General features: G+C 38.7%; 1 protein-coding gene across 1 annotated transcript in view; it reads right to left on the bottom strand.

The window, feature by feature from the left end:
* SAMD5 (sterile alpha motif domain containing 5) overlaps positions 1-14,933 on the bottom strand; it is a 35,226-nt gene extending 20,293 nt beyond the window's left edge. The window contains exon 1 of the mRNA XM_072643671.1: positions 12,637-14,933. Coding sequence (XP_072499772.1) covers positions 12,637-13,134 — 498 coding nt within the window. The 5' untranslated portion in view covers positions 13,135-14,933. The remainder of the gene's footprint in view (positions 1-12,636) is intronic.
* Between the last annotated feature and the right edge of the window lie 8,237 nt (positions 14,934-23,170).

The raw sequence follows: 23,170 nt of genomic DNA, 5'->3' as shown, positions 1-23,170 counted from the left end.
AGACAGGATTTGAATTTTCTATACCAAGGTCAAAGAAAAAGGACCATTCATTAATACTAAGGAATTGGAAGGGTATCATTGGTTTGACTTCTCATTTGAGCCTAGACAAAAAATTCAAAATCATACTGAGGAGCTACTAGGATACTTTGAATTCATCATAGATTAATCAATAATTAATTGATTATTTAATTGGATTTAATAAATAATAGTTAATAAATTAATTAATTTTACTTGAGGTAACCTCAGGGATCATCTAGTCCCATCTATACCTGAGCAAGCACCCCTTCTCCAACAGAGTCAACAAGTGGTCATTCACCCTTCTGCTTGTCATACTCCAGTGAGAGGGAACCTATTCAGTCCTGAGGCAACTCATTTCACTTTTGGATAGATCCAATTGTTTGGAAATTTTTCCTTACATGGAGCCCAATTCTGCTTCTTTACAAAGTCTACCCATTGTCTGTAGCACTGTCTGGGGACAAACAGAAAAGGTCTAATCACAGATTTCTGTGTTTTAATCACAATGAAAGTAAAAAGGAGTGGGGAAGAGTGGTAGGTTATGTTGTTCCAGGGAAGGGAATGTGATACAGTGCCCATCTCGTTTCACAGCAAATCATGAACATGTGTGCTTCCCGTTGTTGACAATTCTCTGCCCATTTGATGCCTTTTTAAAATAGTATATAAAAGGAATCAGGTCCAGTTCCTATCCCTAGGTAAGAGGAACATGCCAGGTTATCTTAAATGCCTTGCCTATTTTTAAGAGCCCAATGGCAGAGGCAAGAATGTCACTGCTCACTGAGCGAGGCTCCAGGCCATCAATCCCAAGGAGCCTTACAAAGGAATAAACTTGAAAAATAAGAACAAGTTAGTAAATATAGAGACATGTAGAGAGAAAAGACAGAGAAAGTAAATAGGAGCTATAAAGGGAAAGGGAGTGCTAGCGGGATCTGAAGGCAGCTACTGGATGCTCCCGATGTATCTGCTCCTCCCCATCCTAAAGACCTTCAACAAGTTCCCATCAAATGATACCTGCGAGAAATGTTTTCAAGTCCTCTTTCCATTCCAGTTTGATTTTTACTGGATTCTCTCCAGTTTATCAACAGCCTTCCCAAAATATGGTATCAAAAATCAGCACAATATTCCTGTTGTGGTTCTATCATGGTAAAATATAATAGTGCTATCACCTTCCTTGTTTTGGACAATATACCTTCTATTACCTAAAATGGGTCTATGATCCCTTCAGTTTGTTGTATCGTACCATGCCATCCATGCCCATTCATCTTGACTCCTTTCTTTGAAATAAAGGATCCACTCAATATACTAGAAGACTTCCTAACTTTCTTCTGATATCTCAAGGATACTAGTGGAACACTTTGACTGACTATGTGTCACTCCTCATTCTTGCTGCAATGACTATTCCATATTCTCTTCCTATCATACATTCCCCTGAAGGTACATTTTACTCCTCTTTTTCAAACTTCCTCATTGGTTATATGTTGCAGTCTGCTTATACCTGCCATGTTTCTCTCTATTACTTTTCAGTGTGATGTTTATTTTCAATTCTTTGACACTGTAATGTCTTGCTACCATAAAGGTAATACCAGTTGTTGATATTAAAAGGATAGGACCTTATTTCCCTAAGAAACTAGGGTTGTCAAAGATACTTTGTCACTTCCCAAAGGCCACTCAATCTGCTTCCTTCCTTCTGTTCAGCTCGCGATCCAACTTGTCCAGCTGCATTGTCTGTCTGCAACATACATACTGATGGACAAGCTCAAATGTACATCATTGCCTGGACAACAAATATTCTTCATCCACTTAGTTTTACCTGTGTAGATGATCGTGTTTCCTATTATATTACTTCACAGTCATTAACTCTCCTACTTGGTGGCTTCATACAATGAAGTATATAATAATTATAGGATGCATACCATAGACATTAATTGCCATTTTAAGTCAATCATCAAAATTACTTTTAATTTAATCTTAAAATTAATTGTCACCCAAGTCAGTGACTCAACTTCCCAACTGGCATCAACTTCAGTCCCCAACCTGCCTTTCCATGGTCAAAAACGCATGCTGTCATCTCTTCTAATAGAAGTGTTATAACCCATAAAGGGATTCCTTCAATTCAGTCTACACAAGCCTGGAAAGAGAAATGGTCTATGAAGGGCACAGTCAATTATTACAGGATCATGGTTTTCTATTTTGAAACAGAGGGATGTGTAAACCTCCCCTCCCCCTCCCCAAGAACTTCCTTATCCTTATTCAGGTTTTGAAGAGGCTATTAGCAGCAAGGATCTTAGTAAGACCTTAAAAGGTATGTGGGGAAAATGAGGCTAAAAGCAAGTTTCAAGTCCATAGATAGGAAATGAGAGACAGTACCTAAGAGAAGAGCATTAGTTAATACATAAATATTATGTATTCACATAAAGAAAATAATATAAAAACATAAAAGAGTGTTAGTTAATACATAAATAAAGGCATTATTTATGCTCTTGGTATAAAATATGTTTTTATATTGTATATAAATACAAGATTCATATTTATAAATATGTATATATTTACTTATATGTTTATATAAAAATGTACCTATATAAAAACATAAAAAAGAGTATTAGCTAATACATAAATAAAGGCATCATTTATGCTCTTCTAGAACTATTAATATCTGGTTAAATTAGAAGGAATACCAAAAAAGGCTTTCAGAGCGTTAGGTCTTATGCAAAGATCTCTTTCTTATATTCACATAAAAAAAAATCATCTCTCTCTCTCTCCTCCTTTTCCCCATGAACATTTAACATATTTTAGTTTGTACATCCCAAAACAGTAGCATTGAGCATATATAAAGGCATGCCATGCTTCTTAAGAGAAATGCTGCTATAGCACATCTGTTCTAAAGATATTCCTGCCACACTGTTTTAATAAATCAGCATCCTTAAAGAACCCTGGAAAAGACATGATTCACCACACCTTGTCAAGATTAGTATGTCAATATATAGTATCTAGTAGCACAGGCACATATATTGACCCAAATCACTGTGCTAAAAAGTAGTAACATATTTAATGTAAAAGATACACAGAAATAACGAAACTTAAGAATTGATGGCATCACTCTAAACTACTTTATTTCATCACCTTTGAATGCTTACATCAGTCCTAAAAGAACAAATTATATTATTTTATGCTTGTTCTGAATAGAAGTTGGGTTTTTCCACATGACAAGAAGGAAGGATAGGCAACAGATAGCCTGTGGGCTCCGGTGGGATCCACACAATGTCAAGAGAATGTGAGGAACATCTTCAATCAATCAATGAATAATTATTAAGCCCACACTCCGTGCCAAGCACTAGATGAATACTTGTGGAGAATATATGCTCACACAGAATGAGAGAGAATGAGTGAATTTCTGTATCATGGGAGTCACATTGAATGAAATCAAAGATCCTTCAAAGCAACAATGTTTAAGTTCAGGTCCAATCTCTAATCTGCACCTCATGCTTGGAACATGTTCCCACCTCCTCACCTCTGTTTCACGGAATTTCTCACTTCTTTCAAGATGCAGCTGAAAAATCATTTTCTCCATATTATGATGCTTTTGTTATATACCCCAAACTGGTAATGTTCTAAGAGCCTCAAATTTGTTCTGCATATACTTATTTATGTACATATCATCTCTCCCAATAAAATGCAAACTCTTCAGAGAAGAGATTTTTTTGGGTTTTGGGGTTTTGGTTTTGGTTTTTGGTTTTGGGGGTTTTTTTTGCCTTTGTGTCCTATTACCTAGTACAGTGCCTAACACACACTAGATGCTTAATAAATGATTCTTGATTGACTGATGACAGATGCCTTCTGCAAAGCTAAAAAGCCAAGTCCCAACCACCTAACTGAGGTAAACTAGGGAGAGGAGACGCAAATGCAGATTAGAACTGATCCCATTATTTCTTCACATGCCTTGAATGCATTTAACATTACTTGGTAAAATTAATTTCTCTTCTGAGGTTGTATATTTCATGTTTGTCAGATTCCTTCTTTACCTGAACCTGATTAAAGTAAAAGATATTATATCAAGTAGAAGTCAAAAGAAATCTTGAGTGGCTCCTTTTGCAAATAAATGCATTTTCACTTCATAAATATTGTCTATGGCTGCACCACTTTATGGCCCTGAAAACTGTTACTACTTTAATGCACTAGTACTTCTTTCAATGAATGGTTTTCCCAAAAGGAATATTTGATAATGCAGATCTTTACTATTCCTTGTGGATATGTAGTTATCCTAAAGTAGGTATGTGTACCAGATATAATGATGACACATGCATTTTTGCAAAAACAATTACATATGGAGTACTTGATATAAACAGTTTAAGATTGGTTTCTCCACTACCCAACTTACTTTTTTTTAGCCTGACTTCTTTTCCTAACTTCAACTTCTTTACAAAGTTCATTGTTTGTGATCTTTCAGGGAAAGTTTAAAGGCAAATAAGAATGGTTCCAATAAAATCTGCAGTAAAATTGTCTAATTTTACTTTTGTTCCAAAAATATTTTGGTAAGTTTCTAGAAAACCAGAGATGGATCCAGATTATGAAAACCACAGTGAAAAATGACCCCCAGTAAAAGATTTTAAATTTGTACAATTGTTGCTCATTAACTCTTCCATACTAAATTGGCCTTGCTTTATTTTAAAACACTAGTGATATTTTGTTTCCTAAAACCATGAGAAATAATACTGTGTGTATACACATGAACATATACATGCATGTGTCAATTTAAGCAAATTATTCCCCGGTGACTGTGTAGGGGATTTTCCTGTCTCTAAGATATATTGCCCCCCAAACTGTTTTTACAATTCTCATTTTGTCTCTATTTCTAACTTCTTGGAATCTACATGAATAAGTCACTAAGAGAAGCCCAGATCATTTCTTTCTACTAGAAATAGTAGCAGAATCCCTCTAAACTATTTGGCACTCAGTTTATGTATGCACAAAATCAGTCATACATCTCATGCTTTTTGTAAGAGGTAGAATGTTTTTATGCTGGGTTTTTTTTTTTTTTTGCTATTATTTTATATTATCTTCCCTGCCAAACTAACATTCAATGACTAAATTAAAAATGGAATTTCTCTCCAAAATTAGGAAATAACTCTAAAAGATACACACATTTGGTGGGTAGTTATATTCTTTTATATAGGGCATACATTTTGCTTTGCTACACAGGTAAGGGAGGAATGGGGGGAGAGCAAGAGAGAAACTCTTGGCTGAGAAAGACAGAAAGACAGCCATTCTTCAAGTACCTGGACTCCAAATCTCAAAGTCATCTTTAATTCTTTGACTCTTTGTTCTAATTCACTACCCTGTTCCCCAACCCAATCAGTTGACAACTGTTGTTGAACGTACTACTGCCAGTTTCAAAGTTTCCTCTTTCCTTTTGCTACATTCACACCAGCCTAGGTGAACACCTCTCAAGGGATGTTTTAATTCAGCCTGTCAGTATTAATAGCCTCCTACCTTGTCTCCTGCCTCGAGTCTCTCCCTTCTTTAATTGGTCCTTCAGTCACCTCAATACAAAGAAGACTAACTACAAGCCATCCCTATTCAAAACCCTTCTATGTTACCTCCAGGATAAGATATGGATTCTTTAGATGGGCTTTTAAAGGCCTTCGACAATTTGGTTTCAACATCCCATGTTGCTGTTGCTTAGTCATTTCAGTCCTCTCCAACTTTTTGCAATCCCACTTTGGGTTTTCATCTGGAGATGTTTGCCATTTCCTTCTCCAGCTTATTTTACAGATGAAGAATCTGAGGTAAACAGGGTTAAGTGACTTGTCCAGGGGCACATAGCTAGTAAATGTCTAAATGCAGATGCTCCATTCACTTTGCCACCTAGCTGCCCCAGTTCCTTTATTGTTCCATTAATCAGGACTAACTACCAGATTACATCCTGTACAGCCCTATCTCTATGCCTTTGTATATTCCCGTATCTAAAATTCTCTGTCCTCTTCTTTCCAACCTCCAAAGAGGTTCTTCCTCCAAGGCCCAGCTCAAGCCCTACCCTCCATAATATGGCTGATTTTTTACACACTCCACTTCCTACCAACTGAAGTCATCTGTCCTTCCTCAAGTCATAATTATGATTCTGTTCAAATATCTCCTGCCTATTTCACATTCTCTTACAATCTATTCACTTGTGAGGAAAGTCTTTGTCAAGCCTATGTTGATGTGAGAGATAATGTTATACTCTAAACTGATAGCAAGAGCTGTATAGTATCTTTGTATCTCCAGCGTGTAGCATAGTGACTTGCATATTATAGGCACTTAACAAATGTTGACACAAAATATAACCCCTGAGAACTGCATAACCAAGACTTATGAAGGTTCTAAATGTTCTCCTCCCTAATCATGATGGATAAAGTTCTTCCGTGATACCTTTGTGTATGTTGGGGGACATACATGCCTATCCTATATTATGCTTGTAGTCTGGGGGAAATCACTTCTAGAAAAAAAAGCATTTCATATGCCTTTAATTCTAAATACTTATGATTTGAATGATAGAACATTTCAGAATCAAAGAAATTAATTTTTATTCCTTCCATTTAGTCTTCATGTTGAGGATTCCTTTTATATTTCACATATGGAGCATTACACAACTTCTTCAGAGTGAGCTATATAGGGAATAAAAAGGATGAAGATGCAGGAGACACAGATTGATCCAAGAATAGGATGGTCCACAGGCAATAAGATCAACTATAGAAATAAAAGATATTTTTAAAAAAGAGAGACAAAGAGAGAAAAGGAGAAAGGGAATATACTTCATTAAATCAAATAATCTCTTCAAAGAAGACAGAAGAGGGTAAAATAATTTAATATCAATTCTTGAATTAATAAATGGTTAACAGAAAACAGGGTGCCAAGACAGTAGATGGTTAAAAATAAGTTTATCATATCTACCAGATTTAACCACTAATACCAAACTAAGCACCCTAATACTTTATCTCCTCTACCCTTTTCCTTCTACCCCACCTCCATTAAAAATGAGGTAGAAGGGAAGGAGAGACTTAATCCTACTTCTTAATATCACTATAAGGTAAATAGCACAAGTGTTTTTATATGCATTTTATAGGTGAGCTAATCAAAGCCCAGAAAGTAGATTTGGCTCATGTCTTCTGACTCCAAGAAGAGTACTTTCTTCCACTACAGCACATTACCTTTGTACAATTCATTGAAAGTTCTCCTTTGTTGTCATCTTAGAGGACAGTGGGAGAGCACAGTAAGAATAGAAGGCCATGCTAGTATGGTTACTGAGAGGTGGAGGAAATTACATTACTTTAAAGGTGCACCTTATATACATAGGAACAAATCTGACATCCGTCGTCAACTCTTTCCAAAGGCATATACTAGGCTTGCTGGCTTGAAAGGAAAACAAATCCTTCTAAAATATCACCTGGCAACCACTTAACTCAACTACCTTGAACCATCACAGCACTGATGTCTTTCACTCTCTCCCCTCTTCCTGGAAAGGAAGGAAAAAGCTTTTGAAATAAAGGAACACTAAATACAAGCTATTAGTCCTACTTACTGTAATATAATTAGAAAAAAGGAGAAGTAGGAGTTTTTTCCCCTTACCTTTCTGAACCCCAATCCTACTTCAAACCTTCTCTCTCTTGCCCTCTAGATACTAAATACCTTTAGGTTGGCTAGTGCCTTACTCTTCGATATGTAAAGTCCCCCAACTTCACCCAAACCCAACATCTGAAATTCATCATCCAAAATGCTCATTCTTGACTTAGAATTGATCTGAGAAAAAAAAAATCACCATTAAGAACTGAATAACCATACAGTCTCCTAAGGATCATTTGAATTTTAAAGTAGTTTCTGAGCCCAGATTCATGGGGTGGGTGGGAACAGATACTTGAGAGCTGGTTGGATATGAGGCTTCAGGCATCTCTTACCCACTCTAAGCCACTCTCTTCCTCTTACCTAGTTTCCCATGAAATTAAATAGCTGGAATCAGCATTTCTAGGCACAACTTCTAGGCACAACTATACACTCAAGTCAATGCTCAAGAGCCTGACAGACATATACACAGACAGGCAACACACACACACACACACACACACACACACACACACACACTCATAAACACCCTTGTAAGTCATTCTACATTGTATTAAGATCAGTAAAACAAAGTAAACCAAAAATCTGTCAAGAGAGACAGTATATTAACAAATATGCGGGTGTGGACCCTCCAGGCCCTCAAGTGTGGCCCTTTGACTGAATCCAAACTTCACAGAACAAATCCCCTTAATAAAAGAATTAGTTCTGTAAAATAGACTCAGTCAAAAGGCCATACCCAAGGATCTAGAAGGTCACACGTGGCCCTGAGGTCACAGGTTCCCCACTGCTAGAATATGGGTTAATTTTTCTTAATTATAAATTGTGATCACATAGGAAGAGTTGACCGAGGTACAGAATAATTTGAAAATTTTGTATAATTGTCCATCATTTAAATATAGATGCATGTGCTTTTATATATATAGAATACCACAGACCCCTATTTAGGAAACCCCCATGAGACTGCATTTTCTAGCTACCTGTAAGGAGATGACAGGCAAAGTGACCAAGTCATTTAATTAAATCCAAATGAACAAGGACTTACTAAGTGCATACTATGAATATTCGGCACTGTGTCCATAAAGACCAAAAGGAAACATCTTATTTTCAAGGACATACATTCAAGTGTGTAGAGGAGGGGCATTACAACAGGGAAACAAGTATATGCAAAACATTTTAAAGAGAAGTGAATGGTAGGTATATATAATCCCCCTTCACAAACTCAAAAATCCAAACGACCCTTCTTACTTTTCCTCCTATAAAACACTCTTACCTCAATGCTTTTGCCTGGATTTTTCCTCACACCTGGAATGCACTCACTCCTTGCCTCTACCTCTTAGAATTCTATTTCCTTAAAAAAATCAATTCAAGTGCCACCTTCTACAAGAAGTTTTTCCTGATGCTGGAAGTTACTTGTGCTTCCCCTACCTAATGTCCTTGCATTTATTTCATATATAACTATGTAAGGCGCTCTAAAAATCTTAGTGCAGTGTCAAGCTATCTATCCAAACCTGAAACTGCAAGAAGATTTTTGGTCCACCCTGTATAAATGCATGCTTTCTCTCCCAACTGAATGTAAACTTCTTGAGGTCAGGAGTTTCACTTTTGTCTTTGCATACCCAGCACCTAGTACACTGGATGGTATTTAACAGTTAGGTGCTTAGTAAGTTCTTGTTAATTGATGATGAGCGAAGCGTGAAGAGAGAGATAAGGAAAGTAATCCCATATGAGGCATCATTTGAGCTATTCTTTGAAGGAAGCAAAGGATTCCATAATGAAATACTGGGCATGGGAAGATAGCTAGAATGCCAGTTTAACTCAAATGGAGAGCCATATGGAGGAGAATACTGGCAAAGTATGTGGAAACCAGACTGTAGAGGGCTTTAAATGCCAGACTGAAGTACTTATGTTTTCTCTTTAAAAGCAAGAGTAAGTCATTGAAGATTTTTCCATAAAGGGTGATATGGTCAGATCTGTAATTCAGGAATATTGACTTGCTAGTTGTGTGGAAGACAGATGAGTGAAATGAAAGAACCAGGCAAGGAGATCAATTAGAAGGTTATTGCAAAAACTGTCTGAGGGAAAAGTAAAGATCAGTTGCATTTTATAGAATCAAGATTGGAGTAAGAAAATGTTATGGAGTCAGTGGCTAATTAGGAAGTTCCCACCATCACAATAACAAGTTTTTTTAGTTTTTCTCTTAGTCCTTCCAGTTAGTTTCCTCTCTAAAGAACCCAACTTTCCCATCTTAATATTTCGTAATTTAATCCATTTTAAAGACTGATCTAATATTCTTATGAAGTGCCAAATCACAGAGATCACGGATGCTAATGTCTGTAAATGAGAAGCTGAATTGTAATGACCAGAATTCCAAATAGCCCATAATGACTAATTCACATTCAGATCCAAGTCAGATAGAGGCCCACAGATTCTGCAGAAACAACATGATCTAAATTGCGGCTTAAATGAAAACTGAGCAGACACACACACACATATATATGTATGTATGCATGCATGCATGCATGTGTGTATGTATGTATGTATAGTAGAAAATCTAAGTAACTCTCTCTCCAACCCATAGCTAAAGCATTCAGGTCATGATTCTACTAATACATTCTCAACATCTTACTCATTCTTTTTCATCTCTTACTTATCATATTCACCTCTTATTTATATGAGCCTACAATATAGATCTTCAGACAATGAAGTCTACTGTCCTATTAATTTTTTCCCTCCTCATCTGAAGCACCAATGCAATGGCAAATGATTAAGAAAGCTCTCAAAATAATATACTGGCTCATTCGGCTGGAGGTAAAATAAACTGGAGGAGAAATGAGGCTCATCATCGATGCTTTCTTCTGGTTACACGTTACCAAATTTATGTTCTATGATACTCATAGTAAAGTTGTATCAAATAATGTTTCATCTAGCAAGTAAATACCAATCTAGGAGAGTTGGAAGGTTCTGAATAAGACTCATTATGATGTATGTTTTATTCCACTCCTGGAGGAAGAAGACCATAACTCAATATACATGTTTTGACACCATCCTTCTGTAAAGTCAGCTACTTATTTTGACATTCTAAACCTGCTATTCTATTCCCTGCATAGGTTCCTTTCTCAACACTTTCCTCAGCTACCATCCTCCTCTTCTCTCAGGCCTAAATCTTGTCTTTTAGAAAACTTCTTCTCTGAAGGACTTTCTGGCTCCTGCCTGAACCCATCACAACATGCTGAGGAGCTCAGATTCACTCTGTCAAGCTCAATCACCTCCTCAGCAGTAAATGACTATTCAACTGACTGATTCCAACCTCCTTTCAACTGTTCTCTTAGGAAATGAGACATTTACACTAATGGCTGTGTTTCTGTACCCTGACCAGTCACTATTCCTAATTGAAAAATGTCTATCTACTCTGTTATACAGTATAATTATCAAATATAGTCTCCTCCCTTGAATACAGGTAATATACTCAGGGTAGTGCATCTTAAATGTAAAGCGGACTTCCTGATCTCTCAGTGACCAGTTTATGCCCTTGAGTGGGTTACTCAAATATTTAACCTTATTTTAAAGTGCCTTGCAAAATCCAAATAAATAATGTTAAACCATCTAGTCTGCTCTTTTATTCACTCGCATTTCTTCTTAACTTCTCCATTTGATACTGTTTCCAAAAGAGAACTACCTTTTTGCTTGCCTTTAATAAAAGTAGCCAACCTTTTTATCATCTTATGTTATTTTCTGTGCATTCATCCTTTTTCTAACTCTTCATCACTAAACTGCACTAGGTATTTTAAAAAAAGTATTCCTTCAGGCAACATCTTAGGATATCATCTTCTATTTGACAAGTAGTATTCTCCACCCTAAAAATGTGAAGCAACCAAAACTACAGTGTATTTTGAGCTACAAAGAATGTTATTATGTGAAATAATTAGATTTTCTCATGTTTTTTTGTTAACACACCACATCTACCACTTGTAATTTGACCTGGTCCCTTTCTAGAGAGTAGCTAACACCTTTACTGAACTGTGAAAATTCCCAAGTCTTTTTCCAAAGGCTTCATAAAAGGTTTGTCATCACTTATGACCTATTTTTGTATTTGCCTATGTCTATTATCTCTCTTTTATTCAAGCTCAACAACTTTATTAGCTCCTTAGCTCTTATTTCTCCAGTCCTCCAAATGTGGCTCATCTGGAGCTGTCTGCAATCCAAAATTTTACTTAATGAATCAACCCCGCATTGACTTCTTCGTGGGTGAATACATCCATCAAACACATGACATCATACTGACCTCAAGCATTTGCTTAGTCAACCTTTTGTGCTCAGTTGGTTTAACTGCTTTATAAGTTCTGTATTTGGAAAATTAAGACATAGCCTTAAAGCATTTCCAAGACCCTAATATGTGTTTTATTCACTTTCCCCTCCCAAAGGTGACATTACCATCCAATTTTACAGTAGTCCTGGGATTTCCTCCTATCCGGTTTTGTAATTATCAAAGTTTTTCTAAACTCTGTTTCTCTAGGCAACACCTTCAAAAAATTCTCTATTAACATAGTTGAACTCATCTATAAACACTAAACGGAAAAACATACATAAGAGTTCCAGAAGCAACATCACAAAAAAAAAGTGAGGGGAGGATTAGGAAAAGAGATGAGAAAGGGGTAAAATAATGACAGATCTGCCGTTCCTCAGAGATACGTCGGACTGAAATGCTAAGGAGAAAGGACATTAGTAATTCCCCTATGCTCCAGTAGGAGAAACAATATCAACTAGTAAGAATCATTGGCTATGAAAGGGAATTCTTGGGGAAGACATAAGACCCTTGCCCACCTCAGTTTGGTACATCAGAAATAAGTTGACCACCTCCTCAGGAAAAATAAAATTAAATCAGAACATCAATGTCATTCTTCCCTCCCTGTTATGTGAGATTGTCCACCAGGGACTGACAAGCCTAAACTGGCCACCTCCACCTTCATCAACGCAAGCACACTAGTGGGGATGGGATGGCTGGGAGAGTGTGGAGAGGTCAGTTCTTACCTTATTAGAGTATGGGGGCTTGCTTAAGTTGATTCCATCCCGGACGAGTTTATCCCTGATCATGATTTTCAGTTTGAGTTTGGGGTAAGTCACCAGTTCCTTGCTGCGGGACCCCGCTTTCTGGTTCTTGGAGACCCCCCTGGGTCCTGGGGTCTGGCCGGACTGAGCCTCCTTCCACGCCTGACCCTCATACTGCTCCACCAGGTGGCTGGTGTAGATTTCTGGGGACGGAGAACCAGGCTGCTGCTGGGGCTGCAACTGCTGCGGCTCCAGGGTGAAGTAGAGGCCGGCGGCATTGGCGTCCTGCTCCCGCAGCCTCCTTACCGCGTCGTGGATCCGGCGCCGGTGCTGGGGCGCCAAGACCCCGATGGCGTCCAGGTCGGGGTCGCCGATCTGTTTGCACACCTCCAGGTCGTCGTAGCCATTATCCACGAAGGACTCCGCGTACTGAGGGAGTTGAAGGGCTTTCAGCCATTCGTAAACTATGTTGGTGCACATAGTCCTCACTACTTTTACAACACACAACCAGGGGAGTCGTGGGGAGGGGGAGAATAACCTACAAACCCAAGGATAACGATACTTGTAACTTTTAATCCTTTTCTTTCCACGGAGTAAAGGGGGCGTGGGGGAAGATGAGGGAAAAATCAGTAATCCGCGAAGCTGAAGGCGAAATAGCACAGAACAGGAATCGGGAAAATAGCAGGCACCTTTATAAAAAAAAAACTGAAAGAAAAATGTAAAAACCAGAAAATTAAATCCCTCTCAAACGGCAGCCGCAGTTCACAGACAGTGATCTGTCGGTGTCGCAGCTAATTCCCTCGGAGCAAGCGAGCTTCTGTCCCTGGGTTGAGGGTGGGTGGCTGAGAAGGGGGTTAGCTCCTCTTTGGAACAAGCCCGGTTCGGGGCTCTATTTGGAAGAAACGAGGCTAGGTTAGTTCTCGCTTTCCTTCCGTTTCTCTTCTGCTTGATACAGTTCGGTTCGTCTCCTTTCCTCCGTGGCTTCGTGCATCTCTATTTACTATTTGCTCCGTGTTTGCTTTTGAACACGTCGTACCATGTTGAGGAGGAGGAGGAGGAGGATCCTTCAGCCAGACAGATGCTCAGTCGCCCTGATGTGTCTCATCTACGTATGTGCTACACACCTCCTCCTCAGCACCCTCCTGATCCCTGTCCCGTCGTTTCTCCTCTGCTGGCTGGAGGGCGGGGTGAACCTCAGCGGCTGCCTTGTCCCCCCACCCCCAAACAGGGCTTCTCTTGCATACAGAAGCGCCCTGGTCCGCTCCTTTCAGGTCCTCCTAAACAGGACTTTGCTCCCATACAGAAGCACCCGCATCTTCTTCTTTCTGTCCACAAAGATGATAGTGTGGCTCCTCAGACCAGGGTCCACGGACAGGGCGAGGCTGGATATCCTAGTTTCCCTTCTCCCCTCCTTTTCCTCGCCAAGTTGCACCTTTCTCCTGTGCTGGGCAGCGCGGCCCAGCCGAGGTGCCAAGCTCGCCCCTCACCCTTCAACTTAGAGAGCTGCGCATCTATTTCGTAGACTCCTTGCCGCGCTCGGGTGCAGCTGCCTCTGGAGTTGGGGCTTGGGGGCTTGGTGTTGGCATAACCCTGGGCAGCTGAGGCGACCAAGGACTAAAGGGCCGGGTAACCGAGGGCCTCAGCTCACCCCAACCCCGCCGTGGGTTCGAGGCAGGGCTCAGCCTGCCGCGCCTCAGCTCACGGCTTCTGCGCGCTAGGAGGTAACTAGCTAGCTCGGGCGGCTTCCACCGCTCTCCTGCCTCTTTCCTCTATCTCAGTTTCCAAAAGTTGGGGGAAGGGAGAACTTTCTACTTAATCGTCTTACTCAGCTGCTCAAACCCCGATCTTTCTCCCTTCATCCCCTTCCACTCAACTACGGACTTTCTGGGTCTTCCCTGCGCCCCAGCTCTCCGGGAGAAGGAAAAGGGCGCCCTCCCTCGAAGGCCGGAGCTCGCAGCCAGACTCGCCCAGGGAAGAGCTCTGAACCCTGACTTTCAGCTCTGGAACCAAAGAACTTGAACGTGAAACACTGGCTTCAGTGCCTGGAGAGAAGGAGGAAGGGGAGCGGTTTGGGGTTGTTTCTTTGTGTTTGTTTGTTTTTAAAACAAAAAGCAACTACCTGCTACCCTTCACCTACCCTTCACCGGCTCCAAGAGCCTGAGTCTTAGGTTTGAGCCCGAGTCCAGTCCTTTTAAGTTCTATGCATCCATTCACCCCAACTGTGCCGAGAGAATGACTCGGGGAAAGCACCCGGTGGAGGGGGTGCTGCTTCAACCTTCTACTAAACACGGGCTACAATGATCATGAAGATGCCCTTTTCGCAGGTGATTCCACTGTGCACCTGGGCGATTTCCCGAACTTCTGGCCCTTTTCTCCCTGTCTCCCCTCCCACCTCGCCCGCGCAGCTGCCACTTTCTGTCCCGGGGATCCCCTGGCTCTTCTCTGCACCGAAGGATCTGAGTCTTTGGGGCGTTCGTTCCCTCCTCCAACACCCACCCCACCTGAAAAACCAGTTTGGTGGGTTTTCTCGCCCCTCGCCCACAGGACTTGGAGAGGCTGGCTGCGAGGGTGCCCAGCTAGCCCTAGCCCTGAGCCACAGGAGGGATGCACTTTTGGAGCCTACTGTCAGGGTCACCCGGCTAGGTTCGTTTGGAGGTGACCGGCCTCCCAACAGGCTGACTGACTACTTGGCCTGTCTCCCAGCTAGCTTGTCCTGCAAGCTGGAGGAGGCTGGGGCGCGCCTCTCCCAGTCTAAAATCAGACTTGCAGTGCCCCCTGGCGACCACTGACTGCAAAGCTTAGGCCTTAGAACTGGGAGCTGCCTCTGGGGTCCTCTTTAGAAAAACAAACAAAAAATGAGGATACAGAGACTTAGATAACTTGGCTTGAGAAAGATCATATAGATATTTTTCTCTGCCCAAGAATGACCAGACTGCTGTCTATTGAGAGTCCTTTTTTAACGCAGCTGTCCTTTTCTATAAGTTTTACCTTTTTTTAAGGAAAAAAAATATATTTTACTCAAGCCTGAATTTTGCCTGTTCCAGACAGAGGCCTCTGCTATCATCAACATTTTCAACTAACAACTATATATTGTGCCTCTCTTTATTAAGCCCTAGAGATGTAAATATTTTTTAAAATGTGTGTGTGTGTGTGTGTGTGTGTGTGTGTGTGTGTGTGTGTGTGTGTGTGTAAGTTGGGGGAGAGTCTCCTAAAGATTTATGATTATTCCTGGAATCTTGGTCACCACTGATGCAGGATGGCTATGCCAGAAGAGTAGATACTCTGGTTGGTCCTGGCCAGAGCAAAAGTTGGAAAGGCATAAAGTGCCATATTGCCTCATGTTGTCCAAGAACTGTCCTAATTGAGATGGGAGAGGATGGTTGCCATGTTGGCCACAGGGTGATGGGGTTCTCAGCTTTTCAGCATCTGCTAATTAATAGAGAGGTTGTATTTTTATCTGCGGAGGGAGTATATCCACCAAGAAAATGATAGACCTTTTCAGGTGCCTGTGTAGATATAGCATTTAGGTAATAGCACCACAAAATTTGAATAATTTAGTTTATAAACAAGAGAAATAATACAACGTGCCTGACAAGTGTTGCTCAGCCTCTGCTTGAAGACCTCTAAGGATGGAAAAACCCACCACCTCCTGAAGAAGTCTATTCTTCTAGCTGTTAGGAAGTTTGTCCTTGCATGAAGCCTAAATATGCCTTTTAAGGACCCACATGTACAAAAATATTTATAGCAGCTCTTTTTGTGGTGGCCAAGAACTGGAAATTGAGGGAACGCCCATCAGCTGGGGAATGACTGAACAAGCTATGGTATAGCAATGTGATGGAATACTATTGTGCTATAAAAAATGATGAACAGGTGGACTTCAGAAAAACCTGGAAAACATGAACTGATGCTGAGTGAAGTGAGCAGAACCAGGAGAACATTATACATAGTAACAGCCACATTGTTCTGTGACTGACTTTGATAGACTTAGCTCTCCTCAGCAATATAAAGGTCTGACAACTCCAAAATGCTGTCCACATCCAGAAAAAGAACTAGAGTCTGAATGTAGATCGAAGCAGCCTATTTGCTCTCCTCTTTTTTTGGTTTGTTTTCTTTCTTCTTTCTCATGATTCCTCCCATTGGTTCTAATTCTTCTTTATAACCTGACTAATGTGAAAATATGTTTAATATGAATATATATGTAGAGCCTATATAAGATCACATGCTATCTTTGGGAGGGGACAGAAGGAGGGGGAGAAAATTTAAAGCTCAAAATGTTGTGAAAGTGAATGCTGAAAACTAAAAATTAATTATTTTTTTAAAAAATAAGTTAAAAATAAAATAGATGTACCTTTGCAGCTCCATCCACTGTTCTGCCTTCTGGAATTTAAAAGTACAAGCCGACTAGAAGAACTTATATGAACTGATACTGAGTGAAAGGAGCAGAACCAGGAGAACTTTGTACACAGCAACAACCACAGTGGGTGAGAAATTTTTCTGGTAGACTTAATCCTTCACAGCAATGCAAGGACCTAAAAAATTTCCAGTGAGGCAAAACACCTTCCACATCCAGAGAAAGAACTATGGAACTGGATTGCAGAATGAAGCAGACCATTTTTTCTTGTGTTATGTTTTGTTTTGTTTTATGGTTTCTCCCATTCATTTTAATTCTTCTATGCAACATGACTAAAGTGAAAGTGGATTTAAAAAGAATGTATGTGTAGAACTTATATAAGATTGCACACTGACTTGGGGAGAGAGTGAGGAGGGAGGGGGAAGGAGGAAGAGGGAGGGGAAAAAATCTAAGATATATGGAAGTGATTGTAGAAGACTGAAAACAAATAAAATAATTTTAAAAAAAGAACAAGCCTAATTTTCATCCACATGACAACCCTTCAAATACCAGAAGACAGCTCTTGTATCTTTTCCTTTTTACTTCTTTCAGTCTTTGCCAAGCTAAATATTCCATGTTCCTTTGGTTAGTCCTCATGACATGAATTCAAGACCCTTCAGCATCATGATTGTCCTTTTCTGGACATTCTCCCTCATTTTGAACATCTAAAGTTGTTTTATTTGTTTTGTTTTGGTATATTTTTGTTTTGTTGAAAAATGTGGGCTTTTTTTAACCTAAAAAGTTCCCAAGAATGTTGAGGACAGATAAGAAACAAACTCCATTTATGTGTTGAAGAATAATAGCAACTTTCTCAGAGTGGTGGTGTCAAAATGCCTTATTCAATGAGCAACATCTCTCTCCTTACTAGAGAAATATAACTTCATATGTAAGACCAATCTACAAACCATCGAGACGTATGATCATGAGAATTTGTTGTGTGAGTGATTTATGACTGTGTGGGAATTATACACATTTTCTCACTTGCTTAGCTTGCAGAAAAATAAATAAAATGAAGTGGTGGAAGTAATACTACCACTAGTATTGTGCAATCAGCCTATTTCACTGTGCTCTTTTAATTTCTATCAGATAAAAAAATTCATTAAATTATTTTCCATCTCAAAGGACATTTCTGTGCAAAACTTGATTTAAATCATTCTACAACTACTAACAGGGAAGCAATATGCTAGCATCACAAATTCTAGAAACCACTGAGTCCAAACCCCCTTTTTATGGATGGGGAAAATGAGGTCCAGTGACATTTCTATGACTTCTCCAAGGTCAAGCAGGGAATGATTGGTAGTACCAAGACTGAACCCAGGTTCTCTGTTTGCAGATCCAGCAGGCATTCCACTATATTCTCTCTTGTGAGCTAGAATTTAACCCCCTCAAAATCAAGAGCCACTTACTGTTAAATTGTGTTGACATAATAGCTTGTATGCACCATTTACCTAAAGATGTGGTTAAACAAATGAAATATTACATATAAAATCTTTAATGAAAATTAAGTCTGATATTAAATCTGCCCAAATTACAAGGAAAAATGGAGTTTCCATCTAACTTAACTTTCCATTATACATAGTGATTGTCTAGGCATAGAAAAGATGCTGTAATACTCTTAACATCAAGGTTAAAAATAATACATGATAGTAACAGTATCGCACCAATGAAGTCACAGGTCTAACTTTTTAAAAAGTAACATACATTTTAAAAACCCTCTTTTCTAGGAGTTACACACATTTCATTTTGTCTCATTAAACCTTAAGATAGTCAGCAAGTATTTTTATGTCCATTTTATAATTAGGGAAATTAGACTGGGAGGATAAATGACTTGCCCAAGGTCATGGAGTAAATCAGTGATACAGACAGGAGATAGACGCATGATTTCCATGCTCCATTCAACAGGCAGCAATACTTTTCCTTAATTTATGTGCAGAGACACAATCTAATTAGGAAATAAAGGCATAATGATATATAATCCTATGGAAGGGAAATTGTTTATAAATTAATCATTTGTTAATCAGTAATAAATAAAACTTAGTCACTGTGGTCTCTCAAAGGAAACCTGTTCATTCCAGATTTAACTATAAATGGTTTATGTTGTTGTTTCTTTCACCCTCTCCCCCTACCTTGCACATTGCTGTCCTAATCCTTTCACTGATTCCAGAGGGCTTTCTCTCTCTCGTTTTTGTAAAGAGAAACTCCTACTGGATGAGCTTAGAACTCTACAGATTAATCACAAGTGCACAAGTTCAGCAAAATAATAATATTCATTAATTGGACAAAGTACAGATATACAAGTAAAGTTTAAACCTTAACTAACAACAAGATTAAATGACCAATTTTCACACTTAAGATCATAGGATGCACAATTAGAAGGAGTTTTAGATTATTCAGTCTAAACAACCTCTCATTTTATAGTGGAAAACCAGAGAGGTTAAATGAGATCTTATGGTCACACAGCTGAGATTAGAATTTGAATCTTCTGATACCAGCATTCTTCTTGTTATAGCACGGTGCCTCCTTTAGGTTCAATTAAAGCTGCTCTCCCACAAATTACCAGTTTGGTAATTTCTCATTTCTCATGCTGTTTCTCCTACCTGATACATTTGATCCTATCAGTCATCCTTTCCTCCTGGACATTGTCTCACCTACAATTTTTTTTTTTTAACACTGTTTACTATTGGTTTTCCTTTTAACTGCCTAACAACTCCTGGATAGATTACCAACTATATGCTATTCCCTATGTGAGGGTGTTAACAATGGCTCCATCCTAGGTCCTCTTCTTTCTACAATATCTTTCTAGGTGATCTCATTAGCTCAAGTAGATTTAATTATCATCTCTATGCAAATGATTTCAAGATCTGTATTGAGCCCCAGTCTTGCTCTAGGGCAAGTCTCAGCATCACCACTTGCCTACTAGACATATCAAACTGTATGCACATCCTAGAGGTAAGTCAAACTCAACAGGTCAAAGAAAAAGAAGGAGGAAGAGAAGGAGGAGAGGGAACAATCACCACTTCCACCAACAACAACAACTTATCTTTTCCCTAATTCCCTAATACCTAATTCTCTCCTATATTTCTCTATTTATGGTGAAGGGCCTTCCATTTTTCCAGTTTCTCACGTTTATAGCTTCTACATCATCCTTGACTCCATACTTAACTCCACAAATCCAAACAGTTGCCTGATCTTGCCATTTCTACCGCCATATTTCTCATATCTGTCTCCTCTCAACTCATGCTGTTAGCCATTTAGTTCAGGCCTTTATTGCCTCTCACCTAGATTTTTATAACAGTCCCATAATGGATCTCCCTGTCTCAAGTGCCTCACCACTCCAATCTATCCTTCATTAATTTGTCAAAGTGATTTTCCTTAAGCACAGATCTGACCACATCATTCCTCCCTTTAATAAACTCCAATGGCTCCTTATTGGTACTAGGATAAAACATAAATGTCTTTGTTTAACTTTTAAAAACCCTTCACAGCTTGACATGAATGTGTCAAGCTCATTCTACATTTTTTCCCCTCGTGCTCTCTGATGTAGCCAAACTGGCCTTCTCTCTGTTTCTCACATATAGATAATACTCCATCTCTCCTATCCATGGCTTTGCACAATGAGATATTTTTAGATGTGTTTTGAAAAATATTTGCTGTGATATTAAGTACATTTTTGTTATATCTCAGAGTTGCATTTTTCCAAAGAAATAAACATCTCCAAAATCATAAGAAACATAAATGGGAATATGGTAATTCAAGATACAAGTTACTTTATGAGCAAAATTTTGTGATTGCACGAGTGTATTTATAATTAGGTCTATATTCTTGTTGAGACTCAATGACAGTAACTAATAATGATCACATTCATATTTATGTATATATTTTTATGTATTTATATAAAATTTTATATTTTTATTTATATTATTTATATAATTATATATGTATAGTTATCATATGTGTAAATACTACATATATAATAATTTTTTCTACATTTTTACAATTTAAAGCATTTGTAGCATTTCTATTTTGCTGCAGTATTCAGAATCTCCAGCAAATGAATGACTTTGTTATAAAGTGGATAGCAATTTACCTCAAATTTTTCTCTATGCCATATAAATAGTTTATGTTATAAAGAACAAATGTTCATAAGTTAAAACTTCCTCTGTAATACCTTTGAATATTTACTGTATACATTCCCTAGCATTGTAGAAATCAAGATTTGTAATATAATCCTCAAAATATAAATGATATCAACGTTGTATCTCTATATATGTTACTTCTTTTCAAGCTAAAAACTACAAGAACTTTTGGTGGGTAGTAAGTAACTTAAACACTTGAGCAATCTACTCAGGTCTGGCTTTGAATGAGACACTAAGTTGGCATCTTAATTGGGGCAGAGGGATTTTGGTGTCCATTAATAGGCCTAAGCTACATACATTATGCATATATGTGAAAACATTCATGAAAGGAGAAGAGAGCAAGGGCAGCCAGAAGTAGCAGCAAGATTCATTTAGAATATTTCCTATGCCTATTCTTTCCGCTTTTAAAGAAGGAAGATTAGTGCAACAGAGGTTATGTTCAAAAGTTCACAGCCTAGACCAAATACTAAAATATAAAAGTCTCTTACTTAGATTAAAAGGAAACCTCTTGAAAAATTTTATCCAATAACCTCTATTATCCCAAACAGTAGTTCAAATATCAAAAAGTACTCAAACATTTAGAAAAAGAAAAGATGGGGAGCCCTCTGAAAAATATGAGTCTCTAAAAGGGGGGGGATCTTGACCTAGGGTTCACAGGAGCCTCATAGGGCCTGAGGACAGATTTCAGGTGGTCTGTAAACTAACTCCTTCCCACTCCAATTTGCAGATAAAGTACTGAGACTCAAGGAAGTTAAACATCTTGACCAAAGACATATAGGAGACAGAGTTAGAATTTGAAACCAGGTTCTCTTACATCAAAAACTATCACTCTTTCAATTATACCTCATCTCCTCAGCTCCCAATTCCTTTCCCCTTCTCCCCTCAAAAAAAAAAAAATAACTTTTGTAACTATTTTTCATTTTCTTATATGGGTATATGTGGTTTCCAGTGACTCTACTATATCCTCAAGGCCAGGAACTATTTCACTTTGTGTATCCCCCTTCATTTCATAGAGTACCTTGCACACCTTAATAAATGCTTGTTGATTTGAATGACTTATACCACATTCCTTCTTCAAAAGGAATCCTATAAGCACAAGTTAGCCAATGGACAGTTTGTATGCTTCATAATTATCTGTAAAACATCATAAAGTTTAGAAGAATGTGGTCAGGATTTATGGAAGACCCAGACAAATGTCTCATAGGATGAGAAAATGTGTAAGCATTCTGATCTGAACCATAGATGAAATATTCAGTTAGATCTTGGATCCATTAGAGTATCCAAGTTAGGCTATCAGGAACCACCAAAGGATTTCTGAATGGAAGTATGATATAAACAGAAATGTTCATATAAAACATCAGTTTTGGCAGCTGCAAGAAAAGTAGATCGAGAAGGAGAGAGTTTGGATTCAAGGAGACCAAGGAAGGGACTATTGGAAAAATCCAAAACAGGAGTGCTAGTAATTAAGTTAGGAACCAAAACAGGAGATGCTGTGGAAGTAGAATCAATAGTCTTACTAACTAAACAATGAATGTCTTCCTATGACCAGTTGATTACAGCAAGTTAAAATGGTGGATTCTATTGGATCAAATTATCTGTACTTCTTTGTCTGATTGCTGTCTCCTTGCCTCCCGTTTTCTTCTGATTGACAGGTTTCCAGTTATCTCTTTGGAAGCCACTTCTGGCAAAGTCACTTGATATCTGTTTAAAAGCTCTGTCAACTGTCATATCTCCTCACCTCCTTCTGTGAGCCTTTTTTTCCATTTGGCTTAGATATGGTTCTGAAGCATGGGCTGCCTTGATGTCTTATCTCACTGGATATTATCAGATAAGTAGAAATACCCAGAAATCCAAGTTCTTATCCCTTTTCCAAATAAGGAAAGCACAAGGTCTGTAAATGTGGTTGCTGACCTTTGAGCTCATTTTTTTTCCAAATGCAGAAAATGCCCTCAGACATTCTTTATCCTTGGGTTACCATAAGAGCTCTGAC

This window comes from Notamacropus eugenii, chromosome 2 (genome assembly GCF_028372415.1).
Source record: "Notamacropus eugenii isolate mMacEug1 chromosome 2, mMacEug1.pri_v2, whole genome shotgun sequence".
In the NCBI taxonomy this organism is placed as follows: domain Eukaryota; kingdom Metazoa; phylum Chordata; class Mammalia; order Diprotodontia; family Macropodidae; genus Notamacropus; species Notamacropus eugenii.
Note: the sequence above shows the minus strand (reverse complement) of the source record. Positions and strands in the feature narration are given on the sequence as shown.